Source organism: Trachemys scripta, chromosome 6 (genome assembly GCF_013100865.1).
Source record: "Trachemys scripta elegans isolate TJP31775 chromosome 6, CAS_Tse_1.0, whole genome shotgun sequence".
Taxonomy (NCBI): Eukaryota; Metazoa; Chordata; order Testudines; family Emydidae; genus Trachemys; species Trachemys scripta.
Genome location: NC_048303.1, coordinates 66,120,972 through 66,140,263, shown reverse-complemented (window position 1 = coordinate 66,140,263; position 19,292 = coordinate 66,120,972). Strand labels below are relative to the sequence as shown.

Below are 19,292 nucleotides of genomic sequence, written 5' to 3'. Positions count from 1 at the left end.
ACAACATGATCTCCAAAGCACCGGGGCCTGTGGTTTCACTGAATTCTGTATCCGTGTCTGTGTCCATGTCCTCATCATGCTGCCGCCGCCGCTGCCTCCTCTCCTCGTTTTTCTGGTCCTGGCTGAGCATAAACTCCACGAGAACGCGCGAGGTGTTTGCAATATTCATGAGTGCTGTCTTGACCTCAGCGGGCTCCATGCTTGCCGTGGTATGGAGTCTGCAGTGTTCACCCACCCAGGAAAAAGGGCGCGAAAATGGTTGTCTGCCGTCCGTTGCTTTCATGCAGGGAGGGAGGGAGGGAGGGAGGAAGTGAGACTGTACCCAGAACCACCTGCGACGATGTTTTTTGTCCCATCAGGCACTGGGATCTTAACCCACAATCCCAATGGGCGCGGGAGACTGCGGGAACTATGGGATAGCTATGGATTTGCTACCCACAGTGCAACGGTGCAGAAATCGACGCTAGCCCCGGTACTTGGACGCACACCTCCGAATTACTGTGCTAGTGTGGCCGCACTCATTTCGACTTTATACAACCTGTTTCTCAAATCCGAATTATCTAAATTCGGATTAATCCCGTAGTGTAGACATACCCACTGTTTTACCTCACAGTTAACATTTGTTAAAGCAATGGCTTTTCTTAAGCTACAGCATAAGTCTAACAAACACAAAGTATTTTCTATACACAGAGACTGGCAGGTTTATTGCTTTCTCTCTCATAATTTGTTGCTCCATTATATGTTTTTAGTCACGATAATATAGATTTGCTACGCTATATTTGTCCTTAATGTTTATTCATCTTTAAAAATAATTTACATTGCCTCCAGTAGTCATTTAGCACTTTACATTTTAAAATTTTGTAAGTTCAAATTTTGACAATGAATTTAAATGAGCTAAATAAAAGTTAAATATTTAATTCTGTATTATTTAACAAAGACATACAAAAGCTGTATTGTTGGAATCAGAAACTTATCTGCAATGTTAAAAGTACCATCAATCAGAGGATTTTTATCCAACATTAGTATTCTTAAATAGGAACAAAGGCACATTATAACAAAGCACTTTTCATATAATTTAACACACACAGACTTTGATTGAAGAGAGTCTGTAAATGGATCCAGGTTTCCTCTAGTTGGGTTGACACTTTGGCTATTTCTTCCAGCAAGACTGGCTCTGAGGAAAGGATTTTAAGGTGCAACTGAAATGAAGACAAGTAGTCAATTATTTAAATTCAAATGATCACTTTGGGGGGGGGGGGGGGGAAATCAACTTTTCTATTCAACCCACATCTTCCTTTGAGTGATGCCCCAAGTAAAGCAAGTAATGTTATTTTCTTTTAATAAAGACAGCATTACATTGAATTTATTTTGTCAAGCCCCTTTTACCATCAGTTATTCTACTACTACTATATATGTATTAGCTAGGAGAAGGCAGCAAATTTTCTCAGACACAATGCCAAACCCGATATATGAATGAAAAGATATGCTCATTGCACACTCCCATCTTTTTCCCAGGGAGTAATTCTGCTCTTCCTCAACATCCTGCATCACAGCCAGTCTCCCTCTGGAACAGACAGGCTGGATGCAGCATTCTGAAGGTAATCAGCATTGCTTATTCAAATGACCTTTTACTGACTAATGCAAGAAGAATGATGCCAGGCACGCTCCTGTTATCTAGGGGCGGAGCATAAAGACTTCACACAGTTAGCACATGCTGACCTGGAGCAAGGGACAGAACTCAGAAACAAACTTTAATCCCATGCAGAGTAGCATACTGCACCTCTACTATACTGTAGTCCATGCAGTAGTCATAGTTACATAGTAAGTAAACAATAAAGGAGTAAGGAATGGATAGCAGAAACACAAGAGACTGATTGGCCTAGCCCTATAAGGGTAGCTTAAGCAGTTAACATAAATATAAGGCCTTATAGCCTGAGGAGTAGTAGTTGCTCAATAAGTTAGCATACATAAGTAAACTAACAGTGACCTTATATCACAAGATGGCACAAGTTTTGTAATAATCTCAAAATGTTGCAAACTACTGAAGATGCTAGTTTACACCAGCTGGGGATATTTTTATTTAGGGACATCAACAGATATCTGACCACAAGAAGAGCATATATGTCAATTCATTTACCATGGTAATAAACTTTAGGTAAAAATTAATAACCTATGGGAGAATGGCACCACAGTATTAGTAGGGCAAGGAATTACAAATGAGGAAGAGGGGCTGAAATCCCTACTGAATATGCATTAGGGATAGTGGTGTCAGTATAACATTAGAAAAGCTGTATCCCAGCCTATATGCCTGGGATGATATGCCAGGATGACCACCGCTGATGATAGTTGTCATCTTCCTGCTCACCATGATCACCAACACTTCAGATTGTTTTGCAAGAGATGGTATAAGTATAGGGATGCTTAGCTCATTCTGTGTTGTCTTTGCCATGCTGGGTTACAGTGTTTGTTACTTTGCTAACTATTATAAATACAGTGTGATTTCCTAAGTCTGAGTGTTGCAACTATACACATTGGGGCTCCCAACTGAACAGTAATTCTGCTAATATGGGGCCTGATCTTGCCTACCAAACCTACCAAATTTCAAAGTGCTAACTGGAGAAACTAAATCAGTAATGTAATCAATATACAATCAATACACCTAGCAACAGTACCACTGGGCCAGCTGTTCACTTTTCTTTATACAGTTAAATTTATCAGTCACACTGAACTTTGAATTTCTGTTCTGCCTAAATTCTACAATATATTAGTATTCAAGTATCACAGAAATACAAATCCCCCCGACTCTAAATAAAGTATGTTTATATTTCTCTAGCCTAACTAATTTTAAATAGCTCCCTCTCCCTTAAAATTTTAATCTCTGCAAGATTATTAAACTGCCTCGATTAAACGGACACTCTCACAGGTGTGTGAATCTAAAGAGAACATTTTAAAAAGTTGTAACTGTAATTCCTTTCCTACACTATAGTACAATAAAAAGTCTCTCAACCAGCGGAATCTACACATTCTATCATTAGATAACTTTAAGAACCATTTTGCTAAAAAGTCACTTCTGTTTAAAAGAGTGCCTGTTGCCATGATAAGAAGTATGACAACTTGGTAATCTTCACACCTCCTGGAGTATATTCAATGTTAGCCCACTGGTGCTTAAATCATAGTTTCTCAAAATCAGCAGGCTAAGACGCAAGCTGAAAACTACAACTCCCAGGGTGAAAAGAACAAATGCAATCAAATGTTTATCCTCACAAAAATATAGGTAACAGTTATTTAACTACATTTTAAGTAACTGTTGGTTAAGAAAAGCACCAAGTCATATTCGAATGGCAAATTGGAAAAAAAACAAAATAATCATAAGCAATGAATCGTGTTCAAATGATTTTTTTAAAAACTGCTAGTATTGTCTTTGCCACCATCTCTACTTTTTCATGTAAGTTGTTAATACTACGGTCATGTTAGGGTTATCATATTAGTCAATAGATACAGTAAATCATTTTGGTAAACCAGAATCCATCACCATAAAAGATGATAAATTCTTCAAAGCAGGTCTGTTTTTTGTTGGGCAGATTTTATCTATTTTACAGAGCCATGTACCATTATGGTATAATAAGAAGCAGCAGCAGTAACAAAAATTGTATAAAAACCATATACAGTTACCTTTAAAAACAATGCAAGATATGCCTGGGCCAGCTCAAAGTCACACTTTGTGTTCAACATTGTCCCAATCAGTCTCAAAAAGCTTTTCATCACCTCTACAGAGCCACCAGCATCTGGAGCCAAGCCTCTTAGCTCTGTCTCAATACTAGATGGTCCCATTTCCTTTAGAATATTAAGTGGAGATTTATCTGTGTTAAAGCATTAAAAAAGAAACAGTTAAACATTTGCAATGAAGTGATATAGAAATGCTCAATACAAAAAAAAAAAATATTTCAAAATCTTTGAACAGCTATTTGGTGGCATTCTGGATGAGTCTCTTAGTTTGTTGGGGTTTTTTCTTTTTGGTTTCTTCAGAATGCCATCTCTGTCTGCAATTACTATTCTATCACATATTGAGAGGAAGTAGTATCTGAATCTTATCACCAGTAGTATGGATTTGGCTCGCCCTAGGACTACCTATAGTATCTTTATTAACATTTTTTATGCCTTCTGACTTTGGTGCCTTCGAAGTGTTGTACAGCTTATCATTAACAACTTAGTCTTACCATTAACCACCAGCTTATCATTAACCATTAATTAACCACTAATTCCTGGCATAAGAAAAAGTGCAAACTGCCACTTTCAAGCTGTTAATTCAATATATACCAAAACATATGAGTTGAATAGCACTTTGGTTGAGATGAGCCTTTATTTAAGTAAGTAAAATATGCAATTATTTATTTAATCAAAGTTATATAATGCTTTTTCAACAGTTATTACTTTTGCTAGTGATTAATTGCCCCCAGTGTGGTGACAGAAAGATGGCCACTTTGTAATTTTAAGTGTTCTTTTCTCTTCATTACTCTTCTCACCCACTATTTCCAAATACTATAATCCTACCTGATTTTTGCTACCTCTAGTTATGCTTCTTTTGAAACTCAGAAGTAAAAGCTCATGACAAGATCAACTTCTAATGCAACTGTTCATAAACTAGTGATCTTAAATACTCTTTGTATTCTATTAGAGTCTGAGTTTCTGAAGTTACTGAGAAGAGACTACAACTTGGGGAAGGATAGCTCAGTGGTTTGAGCATTGGCCTGCTAAACCCAGGGTTGTGAGTTCAATCCTTGAGGGGGCCACTTAGGGATCTGGGGCAAAATCAGTACTTGGTCCTGCTAATGAAGGCAGGGGGCTGGACTCGACCTTTCAAGGTCCCTTCTAGTTCTAGGAGATAGGATAATTATAATTAAACAATAAAATAAATAAATATAAATTTGTCAAAACACTTTACAATCTAGAGTGTTATAGTAGCTACACACGAGGCAAGAACCACAAAGCTAATTTTTATTTGTAAAAAAGTCACATTAATATAGTGCTGGTAAAATGCAGCATCTAATTGCCAGAGATATTCTTAAACAAAAAAAGCATACAAATATGCAACACATTTACAGAGTTAATATTCAGCGAATACTTGTAATTGTTCAAAAAGTCTTTACACTTATCTATATAGCAGCTTTGAAAAGATCCAATATAGTGCTGTGTATTGAGATACTAAATGCACTGCAAGAAAATGTATATCAGTTTGTAACAGCTGATTATAGCAGTTCTTGTATACAAAATAGGATATAAAAAGTACCTAATTTTATCTTATGTTTTATCAATCAATCTCATGTTCTATCACCAACTAGCACTATGGCAGGGAACGTTAAACCAAAAAGTGTCAGTCACCAAATGATAGAATATGCTATATAAAATGTACCTACCGACACCAGAGGAAGGAAAAAAGAATTGTTACAATGGAAACCACTCTGCAACCCTATCAGGGACTGCTTTACTTTAAATTGCCAGTCTATGTTGTTGGCAAATTTCATTTATACCCAGTGTTAAATCTGAGATTCACACTCAAACGAAGGAGAACGTCAGAATAAGCTGGCTCACTTCAGAAACCTTATTTGAAGGGTCTAAGCAGCAGCAGAAAAAATCTTAGCAAAGCTGGCTTGCAAACAAGTCTCCAATGACAATCTACTGACGTTCCAGCTCTGCTCTTTTTAATTAACAGTTGCTCCTAAAATCCTATTTTAAAAGGGGCTCTGCAAAGGCACCATTTAAACAAACAAATGAATCCACCAATTATATAAATCTCTACAGGTGTTTCAAAGCATTTCAATTTCAAAATGCACCAAGTGTTAAGTTATCCAAAGGATTAATTTTTTATAACCAATTATTTCTGTTTAAGCCTTATGTTTAAATTATCAAGAAGAGATAACAAGCCTTAAATTGTCTGAAATATGGTGAGCAGGCCATTCACAATAAAAGTTAATAAAAAGGTATTGCTTAGATAGTTCTAAAGAATCACCAGCATTAGACGTGCAGACATTACATTAAGCATTTACTGTCTGCCTTGCAGACCAGTGCTAGATCATCGTACATTTCAAGGTATCGCAGCATATTATCTTTAAGTCAATCTCATTCTCTCATGTAGTAGTTATATTTTATTTATTTTTTAACTGTTAACACGTTTTGCCTAGTGCTGCCATCTTTGCAAATATATGCTAGACCTCTTTTCCATGACGTACTAATTCTTCATCAGAACTCAAACATTCATCCCAATATTAACAGTTCGGTACACTTGAATTAAATTTCACACATTGACTTACACTCATTACTGCTCAAGGCTTCTTCAAGTTGAACGTAGAAATCAGATTTTTGTGCCAATACTCCAAGGTTTACTACCTTTGACTAAACAAAACGAAAAAGGTCATACACATCACTTGGAGCATATACCAATATACAATGTATACTTTCACATCCTACGAAGATATTTTTCCATGGATAGGACAAAGCAGTTGAGGAATCTGGATATAAATTCATTCTATATAAACAGTTGGCGCTGAAAAACTGTTTTGACAAAATTTTATTCACAGGGCTTTTAAAGTATGCCTGGGATATGCAGGGAAAAACATACAAAATATTCAAAACTCTATTCAGTTTTCTCTTTACCTGCTGTCCATCATTTTCTTGCTTAGCAGCAGCATATCGCGGTATGAGGCCAGGAACTGTTGGGATGAAGAATGGAGCTGATTTGGGAACTTTCGGTGGCTCTCTTGGTTTATTCTTTTTCTGTTTAAACATTTGAATTAAAATCATCAGGTTTATCATAAAAGTTTTTAATTTTATAGATTTTAAAAAAGAAATCCTTATTGGGAAGATAATCAGGACTGTTTAGAAAAACAAACACTTCAATATTTGGGAAATACTTTATTGATTAACGTTAGGAAGACTCTTAAGAGAGTACATCTACATCTGCCTGTCCCAGGCATTATGAAATGCATTACAGATTTTCTGAATGAAAAATCCTAAAGTAATATTGAAGACAGAGGGAGGGTCTTTTGGACAAGTTCTTCTATGCCTGATGCAGCTAATGGAGGGCATGTAAAGCTGTCTTTATGCCACTTTCCATTCCCCTCCCTTCCAGACACAGGTCTGGTGACTCAACATAGAGCAGATTCATAGGGGTGTTTAAGCTGGTCTGACTGGAAAGTGCCCTCAGACAGGCCAGTGTAGTGGCCATAGTGGCTGAGGTGGTGATGCAAGAGTCATTATGCAATTCCTATATCACCCAAGGAGTCCCTCCACTCCAGAGGAGTCCTAAGGCAACTGGTTAAGTCAGCTGTTTGTCTTGTGCTACCAGAACTATCCAAAGTAGGTGGGATAGGACCACAAGATCTGGCCCAGAAGCCACAATAATCAAAGCTTTCTCAGTATGAGGTGTGCATGTAACACTGCTCTACAGCCAAAATGCTTCTGAAATAAATGTAGTCAAACTTTACTAATTCTGGGTCACTGAGAACGAAAATGATTAAAATTGTTGATTGGCTCTAGTTTTCAAGATATGCTATTGGGTCAGTATATACGACCCTTGACTTGGGAATGGCGGAGGATACGTGAGTTATAAAGGGAAGGGATCTCAATTTAAACCAGAAATGATTAAAATACATCTTTGACTGGATCTATGAATAAATCTATGACTGGGTTTGGACAGTACTTGCTTTTTAGGCAAAACAATGAATGATGCAATCTGAAGCTGGTATTGTATCATACATGATATAAATGCATTGGTGACCTCCCAGAAAACACCATACTAGCCACCATGGATGTAGAGGCTCTCTACACAAACATCCCACATACAGATGGAATACAAGCTGTCAGGAACAGTATCCCTGATGATAACACAGCACAACTTATTGCTGAACTCTGTGACTTTATCCTCACGCACAATTATTTCAAATTTGATGACAATATATACCTCCAGACCAGTGGCACCGCTATGGGCACCCGCATGGCCCCACAATATGCCAACATTTTTATAGCTGACCTGGAACAATGCTTCCTCAGCTCTCGTCCACTCATGCCCCTTCTCTACCTACGCTATATTGATGACATCTTCATCATCTGGACCCAAGGGAAGGAGACCCTGGAAGAATTCCACCATGATTTCAACAACTTCCACCCCACCATCAACCTCAGCCTGGACCAATCTACACGGGAGGTCCACTTCCTAGACACCACCGTACAAATAAGCGATGGCCACATTACCACCACCCTATACCGAAAACCCACCGACCGCTACGCCTACCTTCATGCCTCCAGCTTCCACCCCGGTCACACCACACGATCCATCGTCTACAGCCAAGCACTGAGGTACAATCGCATCTGCTCCAACCCCTCAGACAGAGACCAACACCTACAAGATCTTCACCAAGCATTCTCAAAACTACGTTACCCACACAAGGAAATAAAGAAACAAATCAACAGAGCCAGACGTGTACCCAGAAGCCTCCTGCTACAAGACAGGCCCAGAAGAGAAACCAACAGAACTCCACTGGCCATCACCTACAGTCCTCAGCTCAAACCTCTCCAACGCATCATCAGTGATCTACAACCCATCCTGGACAATGATTCCTCACTTTCACAGACCTTGGGAGGCAGGCCAGTCCTCGCCCACAGACAACCTGCCAACCTTAAGCACATTCTCACCAGCAACCATGCACCGCACCATAACAACTCTAACTCAGGAACCAACCTCGATGCCAACTCTGCCCACATATCTACACCAGCAACACCATCACAGGACCTAACCAGATCAGCTACAACATCACCGGCTCATTCACCTGCACATCCACCAATGTTATATATGCCATCATATGCCAGCAATGCCCCTCTGCTATGTACATTGGCCAAAGTGGACAGTCACTACGCAAGAGGATAAATGGACACAAGTCAGACACCAGGAATGGCAATATACAAAAACCTGTAGGAGAACACTTCAACCTCCCTGGCCACACAATAGCAGATGTAAAGGTAGCCATCTTACAGCAAAAAAACTTCAGGACCAGACTCCAAAGAGAAACTGCTGAGCTCCAGTTCATTTGCAAATTTGACACCATCAGATCAGGATTAAACAAAGACTGTGACTGGCTATCCAACTACAGAAGCAGTTTCTCCTCCTTTGGTGTTCACATCTCAACTGCTAGTAGAGCACCTCACCCTCCCTGATTGAACTAACCTCGTTGTCTCCATACTGATTTATACCTGCCTGTGGAGATTTCCATTACTTGCATCTGAAGAAGTGAGGTTCTTACCCACAAAAGCTTATGCTCCCAATACTTCTGTTAGTCTCAAAGGTGCCACAGGACCCTCTGTTGCTTTATACATGATATAAATTGCATCATGTTATTCCTAGAAGTCATGGATGATGCAATCACAACGAAGCTTACATCACTCTGCTGAACAAATTGCCCTATATCAGCTCTAGAAACCATACAGTGTCGTCCTCTCTTATTTCTTAGTGTTTGATTTCGCAAAGGGATGCATTTCTGTTTAGCCAAAGTGAGCAGAGATGCCTCATACTTGTGTGAACAGTGCGGATAACTTCTGCTATGTTTGTGGTGAAGTGACTTTTGCATCACAAAAAAGAGCAGTATAACCACTATGGTTAAGAAAGCCTATCACCTTTATTTTGGCTGCAAAATTGGAGATCAGGACAAGAGGTGGGCCCCACACATATGCTGCAACACTTGTGCAACAAATCTTTGCCAGTGGTTGAACAGGAAAAGGAAATCTATGTCTTTTGCAATGCCAATGATTTGGAGAGAGCCAACAGATCATACCAGCAATTGTTACTTCTGCATGGTGCCTCCAGTTGGGAAAGGTGTGTCAAAGAAGAAAAAGTGGACTGTGCATTATCCAAACATTTCATCAGCTATACACCCAGTACCCCATGGAGAAGGACTGCAAGTTTCTGATGCACCAGAATCATTCTCACTTGAGTCAGACGAGGAAGAGGAAGAGAATGAAACTTCTGATCCTGAACCATCAATGTCACAGGACCCACATTTTCTCCTCTGAACCACACCTCATAACACCTCATAACACAAGGTGAACTGAATGACCTTGTCAGGGATTTGGAACTACCCAAGAGTAAGGCAGAGCTGTTGGGCTCCAGACTACAGCAGTGGAATCTCCTGGCAGAGAGATTCCACTGCTGTAGTCAGTGACCGTCAAAAGGATCTTGTCCCATTCTTCTTCATGGAAGGTGATCTTGTAGCCTGCAACAACATTGATGGTGTGATGGCAGCCCTCAACATCGTTCACGATCCAGATGAGTGGAGACTGTTCATTGATTCATCGAAGACGAGTCTTAAAGCTGTTTTACTGCATAATGGCAATGTTTTGCCATCAATTCCAGTTGGTCATGCAGTCCATATGAAGGAAACCTATGACAACATGAAACAACTTTTGAGGTGCATAAACTACGACCAACATCAGTGGCAGCTTTGTGGCGATTTGAAGGTTGTTGCTCTCTTGCTTGGTCTGCCAACTGGATACACAAAGTACTGCTGTTTTCTCTGCGAATGGGATAGTCGTGCAAGAGATTCCCACTACATCAAGAAAGATTGGCCACTCCGACAATCATTGGAGCCTGGGAGGAAAGGTGTTCAGCATCCACCACTTGTTGAATCAAGGAAGATTTTGTTACCACCCTTACACATCAAGCTGGGTCTGATGAAGAACTTTGTCAAGGCCATTGACAAACACAAGCAGCTTTCAAGTACCTCCGTGGAAAATTTCCAAGGTTAAGTGAAGCTAAGATAAAGGAAGATGTCTTTGTTGGTCCTCAGATTCGTGAACTTCTTCGAGATGATGCATTTGACCATGCGCTGCGTGGCAAGGAAAAGACGGCATGGAAAGCCTTCCAGTTAGTTGCAATAAATTTTCTTGGAAACAACAAGGCAGACAACTACAGGTTGTTAGTGGAAAACCTCCTCAAGGCATACAAAAGCCTTGGTTGCAATATGTCACTAAAGATACATTTTTTGCACTCTCATCTAGATTTTTTTCCACCGAACTGCAGAGCAGTGAGCGATGAGCACGGTGAGCGATTTCACCAGGACATTGCAACAATGGAGAAACGCTATCAGGGCAAATGGAGCCCAACAATGCTTGCAGACTATTGCTGGACGGTGACAAGAGATGCTCCATTTAATGAATGCAAGAGACAAGCCAAGAAGCGCCGAGTAGATGCTGAATAGGACTAAACTATGTACAGAATAGTTTTTTGCCTTTCGTTTCATAATAAATTTTATTTATATAACCCTTTTGCTGATTTTTAAAGTGTTATATAAACAGGACAGGTGAAATATTATCAAGTAAAGCAACCATAAACACATGAAAAGACCTAGGTTTACAATTTATGATGAAAACTCTACTATCTACACAATATACATCGACATAAAATGTAAAAACTTAAATATCTTAGAAACAGTAGCCAGTTGTTTTAATTGTCATATTTGAATTCAACACATCAAAATACATGATAAATAGCACATTTTATCTCTGAAGCAGACGACTTCTCAAAAATTGTAGACCAGTGTAATATTACCTTGATAACATCAAGATTGAGGAGGTTTTTCCATCTTGATTCAGACAGTGACGACAAGGTCACTAGCTGCTCTTCCAATTGCTCTGGTGAATTATAGTCTATCATTTCATCGCTTGTTTCTTCATCTCCTGTGATGTCCACATCTTTCAGAGACAAATTTAATTTATAAACACATGTAAACCAAAACAAGTTGTATCAGCACTGATGTAGGACATTTACATGAAAATATATTTGAGTTATGGAGATCATTTTAAATACTTTGTATTAAATAAAATTTAATATTTCAACAATGACAAACCATTGTAGGTAACCTAGAATCAGGAAAACTTGAAAAGATTAAAAAAATTGTTCAGGTACCAGTTTGAGATCAGCTGCATTAGATCAAAATAAAGTTAATTTGACAGCGTTTTCTAGTTTCTTGACTACTCTTAAAATTTTGACAGGATGAACAAAAATATTACTCAAATATTTGATGTTACTGCCTGTGTAATATATTAAAATAACAAAAGTGATTGGCTAGCACAGTTACATGTGCCTTTCAGAGTAGCTGTTGATAATCCAAATATATATTATGGCAGCAAACTGATTTATGGTCTGTGTGTGTGGAGAAGCAGACGGGGCAACCGAGAGAAGGGGAAGGGAAATGTTTACTAATTATGGGACTCTGCTGATAATCTTTAGACTCTATCCATCTACTGAAGTGTGTACAATATTTATAGAATTGCTCATAGACAAATATGCATACAATTACATACATGAAAGGAAAAATATAGTCTTATCATTAATGCACTCTAAGGAGATCTGGGTTCTGTCCCTATGTCTGCCTCAGTCTCCCCGTGTGACTGAGCAAGTCATGTGATCCAGAAGCAGGAACTAATTTTAGTGACTAAGGTTAGTGTGCTACATTTTAAAACAGTAATTTCCCCCGAGATGGTAGAAAAGAGTCCTTATTTTAAATTATAAGCAAATTTTTCCTGTTACATGAATTTCTTCGTGGTCAAAAATACTGAATTGTACACTGAGAAAATTAAACGTCTGCTATTTGAGGTTCGTTACACAACTAGGAATAAGCCTCTTTCATCCCATGATTACCTTGTGCAGGGCAAGTTCCTGGAAGCATTATTACAGAAGGCTCATAATCTGCTGGAAGTGGCCGTAAAGAGACAAGCGAATACAAGGAACGGTTAGACCTGAATAATTAGACAGATGACATATTAAAAACATTATTCCAATTTTTTTCAGACAAACGTGGACAATTATTTTAAACAGTGTTTTTTAAATTTCTGATACTACTACGATATGACAAATCACTGACTTTCTCTTTCCCAAAGTTAGATTCACTCATCTCTACAAAAACTAACCCAAAGTTCAAAACTTGGAAAAAGTCTTCTGTAAAATATTGGTACAAGTGAAAAAATGCTTTTAACAATCATGCTGCAAAAGCACATTTCAAGAATAACAAGCCATTATTACAAATGACGTTATTTCTACTACCATGTAAATTGCAGCACATTTTAAATTTCTTGTTCTCTAGAATGTGTGTTTATTATGTTGAGCGGAGGACAAGAGCTGGGATTTCTGGCGCTGATATACTGTGTCATTTCAATTAAATCTTTGCAGTTTCTCTCTAAAAGTTAGACTTACCCACCTGAAGAGACTGTTTTTAGGCTTAATGTTTGTAAAGTTCTTTACATTTACACTCCTTGTACAAGGATTTCCCATATTATGATTAATTATTATTAAGATCATCATCAAATAGCAATTATTCCTCCAATTTCTATGACCAGCAGAAATATGCATGAAGGAAGCTTGTGACAAATAAGGCCTAATCTATACTTAAAATGTTTTACTGGCATAGTCCTGATGATTAAAATATAATTTTTTGCTAACCTAGCTATACTGGCAAAAGCCCTAGTAAAGACACACCTACACCTGCAAAATTAAGTTCATTTGAATGGTTTAGCTTAGTTCACTCTGGAAAACGGTATAAACTATAATAATCCAAAGGACCTTTTTGCCGGTATATACTGAATCTGCACTAGAAGAGTTTGCCAGTACTGTTATATTGGCAGTTTTTAAAGTCACCTAAAACAGGGAGGAAGCCTATCACCACCCCTATATCTGCCCAGCAGTTCCTATTGCTCCAAACCACCCAATCATGTCTCCCCTGTCCCTCCATCAAATCTTGTCCCCAGGCAATCCTGTCACCCCCAGATCTCCCATCAATTCTGCTCTCACATCTGTTCTGCCCTCTTCAGCCCCTCTCGTCTGGTCCTCCTATAGCTCCTGCATTTCCACACCCTCCTCCTCCCAGGCTTGGTGGGGGACGGGTTGCAGCAGGGCCCCCTGTGACGAAGTGGGACTGTTCTTAATGTTTCCTCTGAATACTGTGTGGGTGCCTCAGTTTCCCCTATGCATTTCTTAAGTCTCTAGGTGGTGGAATAAAGGCCAGTGTGCATAAATCACTGACACTATCTCCTAGCAACAAATGGACAGGGCTCTTCCCCCCTGCAAGGAAATAGCTAAAGGTGAACAAAGAGACCAGGTGACCTCCTGGCTTGGGAAAGAGACAAAGCCCAGAGGAGGAGAGGCTGGAGGGGGTTTTCAGTTTGGAGCTGGCTGGGGACTAGGAGTGAGGGCAGACGGGGGTGTCTCGCTCGCGTGGGGTGACCGGATAGCCAGTGTAAAAAAACAGGACGGGGGTGGGGGTAATAGGAGCCTATAGAAGAAAAAGACCCCAAAAAATAGGGACTGTCCCTATAAAATCAGGACATCTGGTCACCCCAGAATGGACCTGGCGGAGGGGTTCCGTTCACTGGACCGACAAGCTCTGTTTTAGACCGTGTTCCTGTCATCTAATAAACTTCTGTTTTACTGACTGGCTGAGAGTCACGTCTGACTGCAAAGTGGGGGTGCGTGCAGGACCTCTGGCTTCCCCAGGACCCCGCTTAGGCGGACTTGCTGTGGGAAGCGCACGGAGGGGCATATGCTGAATGCTCCCAGGAGAGATCCAGGAGGTGAAGCCGTGTGAACTTCTTGCCCTGAAGACAGTCTGCTCCATGGGAGAGGAGGCTCCCCAAAGTCCTGACTAGCTTTGTGGGGAGCAGCTCCAAAGCATCGCCCAGGGACTCCGTGACACCCCCCCCCCTCCCTTTCCGGGGTGTTGCAAGGAAGGAAGGAGGAACGAAGGAAGAAGCAAAGGCGCCTTCCATTGGAGAGGACAGGGAAGGAGGGAGTGGAACCATCCTGAGCTACTGGGCTTTCTGCTCCTCTTTCTCCTCCTGAGACTAAGCTGTAGTGAGGAGAAATTTTTAAAAAGGAAAATATCAGCTGATTGTTAGGAAAGTGTCTAAATCATGAGATATTCAATGGTAGAACTGTCCCCCTAAGAACAGAAGCCTTTTGAGAGTTTTGAACTGGAAAAGACAAAACAATGGAGAATATACTGAAAGGAACAATTCTTAATTTGCAGTAGAAGGGTAGGGTGATTTAATAGGCCTTTTTCCATCTCCAATTTCCGTAATTCTATGCCCAAATAGGCAGATTTCTGAATACTTGTTAAAACGTATTATGTACTCACCATAGATAAATTCCAAGATCATCTACATGTGATGAAGCTAGAAAGTCTCCAGTAGGCGACATAGAAATGCTGATAGCTGCTGAGTCTAACAAAAAACAATCTATGAGGCTATGAAAAAAAAACAAAAAGGATTATATACAGGGCAATGAATTCATTTTCTTAACTTTCACATTTGCACTTAGATTATGGAAGCATACATACAAACTAGATTTTTTCAAATAATCCAATAAACTATGGGTATTTAGCAGGTGGATGACACTAAAACCACTTACTAATCTTTATTACTTTAAGTCATCTCTGAGGCAGTATAATAAAGTTTTAAGTGCCCCATACACACAGTTTTACATATTTTGTGAAAGTCAAGAAACCATTTCTCCATAACCAATTCCACAGATTTACTACTAAATTGTTTTTTAGGGGCAAGAAAGTACATTTTATATTTTCAGTTACAACTATATAGACACACTGTGTTTTTAGGCTCCCATCTTGTTTTCACCTCCCCATGCTCCCACCAATGGACTGCCACTCATTGCTAGCTTGTGTCACCTTACACGGCATAAAAGCACTGTTTGTGAGTGTCTCCCAACTAAACATTAAAATCAGCATAGCATCCTCAATTGTACTTGTATTCTCTCATTTTTTTCCCATCATAACTTGGAGGGGAAAATTCAATGTTTTGGGTTTTTTGTAATAGATTAAAAAAAAACATTAAATTTTGTATTTTTTAAAAACCCCAACTACAACTGTTATTTTGACAATAATGAAGAAGAAAATAGAAATAAACTAAATAGGCAATATCAGTTTAATTTAACAGCCTATCACCCTATAATAAACTCATTATACAGTTTTAATTGGTTACACCAGCACGTGTTTCCCAAGACTAATATTTTTGATCCTAGATAAGTTACACATGATCAGGCCCTAACCGTATATACACCACTTCCCACAACCTCTCCTGAAATTCAAAATCTGCACAGTATGGCAAGAAACTCCCTGCTAACCAAGGAATTTGAAGTTATTATTTTAATGAGCATTTCTTCATATGCAAAGACACTTTGAAAGAAAAGACTCTACTCTTATATAGTGTAGGAGAGACAGTGCTTAGTAAATGAATCAGTGTTGTAGTGAACAAATCCATTTACTGTAGGATTCCTGGTTCATTTACTGCAGTAATTGGAAGATGTGAAGTGAATGAAACGGGTCTGCAGGAAGAGAAAGGATGATTTTGGTTAAGGCAGCTTAATGACACTTGGAGAACAAGGTTCCTTCCCTGGCTCTGCAACACATGTCCTCTGTGATGCTATGCAGGTCACTTAAACCAAAGTTTTTACAGGTGGCCACTGTGTTTCTCTATTTTCTGAAAGCCCAACTTGAGTCACCTAAGGTCAGATTTTCAGAAGTGTAGAAGGTCACAACTGGAGCAAGATATCAGTGGGAGCTACAGATGTTCAGGATCGGGGGAGGAGGGAAAAGAGAGAGATGAAGGTGGGAGAGATTCCAGAGGACTGGCAGAATGCAAATATAGTGCAAATGTATAAAAAGGGCATTAAGGACAATTCGAGGAATTGCAAAACCAGTCATCTTAACCTCAGTACCGAGAAAGATAATGCAGCAAATAATCAAGCAGTCAATTTGTAGACACCTAGAAGATGCTATGGTGACAAGTAACAGTCAATATGGATTTGTCAACAACAAAACCATTCCTTTGGTAATAGGAAATGATTACCTAGGTAGGGTAACGAGGCTTGTGGATCCGGGGGAAGCAGTAGATGTGGTGTATCTTGACTTTATTAAGGATTTTGGTATGGTCTCACATGACCGTCTCAAACTAGGGAAATGCCTACCTATCTCATAGAACTGAAAGGGACCTTGAAAGGTCATCAAGTCCAGCCCCCTGCCTTCACTAGCAGGACCAAGTACTGATTTTGCCCCCAATCCCTAAGTGACCCGTTCAAGGAGGGAACTCACAACCCTGGGTTTAGCAGGCCAATGCTCAAACCACTGAGCTATCCCTCCCCATAGATGGAGTTATTATAAAGGTGGATACGTAACTGGTTGGAAAGCTGTTCCCACAGAGTGGTTATCAGGGCTCACAGTCAAGCTGGAAGAGCATATCGAGTGGAATCTGGCAGGGATTGGTCCTGGGACTGGTTCTGTTCAATATCTTCAAAAATGATTTAGATAATGGCATAGAGTATACACTTAAAATTTGTGGATGATACCACACTGGGAGGTGTTTCAAGTGCTTTGTAGGATAAGATTAAAATTCAAAATGATCTGGACAAACGGTCTGAAGTAAATAGGATGAAATTCAATATGGACAAATGCAAAGTACTCCACTTAGGAAAGAACAATCAATTGCACACATACAAAATAGGAAATGATTACCTAGGTAGGAGTACTGTGGAAGGGGGTCAGGGGGTTATAGTGAATCATATACTAAATATGAGTCAACAGTATAACACTGTTGGAAAAAAAACGAACATCATTCTGGGATGTATTAGCAGGAATGTTGTAAGCAAGACATGAGAAGTCATTCTTCCACTCTACTCTGCACTGATAAGGCCTTAATTAGAGTATTGTGCCCGGTTCTGGGTGCCACATTTCAGGAAAGATGTGGACAAATTAGAGAAAGTCCAGAAGAGAACAAAAAGAGTGATCAAATGTCTAGACTGAAAAAAATGGGTTTGTTTAGTCTGGAAAAGGGAAGACTGTGAGGGGACAGTATAATAGTTTTCTAGTGCATAAAAGGTTGTTACAAAGAAGGAGGGTGAAAAATTGTTCTCCTTAATGTCCGAGGACAGGAAAAAAGCAATAGGCTTAAATTGCAAGGGAGGTTTAAGTCGGACATGCAGAATTTCTGTCATTGGAGGTTTTTAAGAATACGTTAGACCAGTGGTTCTCAACTGGAGGTATACATATCCCTGGGGATACGCAGAAGTCTTCCAGGGATACATCAACTCATTTAGATGTTTGCCTAGTTTTACAACAGGCTACCTAAAAAGCACTAGCGAAGTCAGTACAAACTAAAATTTCATACAGACAATGACTTTATATTAATCTATATACTATACACTGAAATGTACATACAATATTTATATTCCAATTGATTTATTTTATAATTATATGGTAAAAATGAGAAAGTCAGCAATTTTTCAGTAATAGTGTGCTGTGACACTTTTGTATTTTTATGTCTGATTCTGTAAGCAAGTAGTTAAGTAAGATGAAACTTGGGGTCCGCAAGACAAAAAAAAAAAAAAAAAAATCACACTCCTGAAAGGGGTACAGTAGTCTGGAAAGGTTGAGAGCCACTGAGTTAGACAAACACCTGTCAGGAACGGTCTGGTTATTACTTAGTCCTGCCTTGAGTGCAGAAGACTGAGCTAGGTGACTTAAAGTCCCTTACAGTCCTACATTTCTAAGAGTCTAGAACATGTTTGTATTGTGAAGGGAAGAGCCAAAAGGGAAGGGACAAGAGTGGGTACGAGGGAGATCAGGAGATGTGATGGGGCCACTGGAGCGAGTGAAGGGAAACTTCTCCATCTGTGACAGCGGAGAAAGATGAGAGGAGCTGTAGGAAGGGGAAGTCACCTCGTGTTGTATTTTGTCAAAATTTCCCTTGGAAGAAATCAGAGATCCTGGGTGGAGAGAGAAGTGGGCATATGGGGAGCAGAGGGTTTGAGCAGTGAGCCAAAGGTAACAAAAAGGCATCTGGGATTGTGGGTGTGAGATTTAATTAAGTTGTAGTAGTAGAGTTGTTTAGCAAGGAAGATGGCAGAACTGAAGGAGGAGAGAAAAAAATCTGTAATGGAGGAAGTCAGCCAGGTCATGGGATTTCCAACAGAGCTGCTCAGCAGCACAAGACCAGAAGCATAGCAGTGGATGTGGGAGGTGAACAAAAAAAGCCCCATAGATGCCTGTATAAAACCACTGTCTCGTGCAAGGAGAGAATCCATAACCACTCAAAAAGGAAATGTAAGTATGATGAGTTAGGCTGGGAGGGGCAGAAGAATGTGTTAGTGCATACTGAGATCACCAGGAAAAAGTTCAAGGCTAGAGAGAGTTAAAAAGATAACCCAGATTATGAGTACAGGGCATGTAAATTAACGTTAATTTGTC

General features: G+C 39.6%; 1 protein-coding gene across 3 annotated transcripts in view; it reads right to left on the bottom strand.

Annotated features, from left to right (window-relative positions):
- Positions 1–776: 776 nt before the first annotated feature.
- The window catches only part of WDR36 (WD repeat domain 36), a 60,487-nt gene continuing 41,971 nt past the window's right edge, over positions 777–19,292 (bottom strand). For all 3 annotated transcript variants that reach the window (XM_034773692.1, XM_034773690.1, XM_034773691.1), the window contains 7 exons: positions 15,174–15,281; positions 12,686–12,783; positions 11,594–11,736; positions 6,652–6,771; positions 6,309–6,390; positions 3,673–3,860; positions 777–1,199 (listed from right to left, as the gene is read on the bottom strand). In XM_034773692.1, the coding sequence (XP_034629583.1) occupies positions 1,050–1,199; positions 3,673–3,860; positions 6,309–6,390; positions 6,652–6,771; positions 11,594–11,736; positions 12,686–12,783; positions 15,174–15,281 (889 nt within the window). In that variant the 3' untranslated portion in view covers positions 777–1,049. The remainder of the gene's footprint in view (positions 1,200–3,672; positions 3,861–6,308; positions 6,391–6,651; positions 6,772–11,593; positions 11,737–12,685; positions 12,784–15,173; positions 15,282–19,292) is intronic.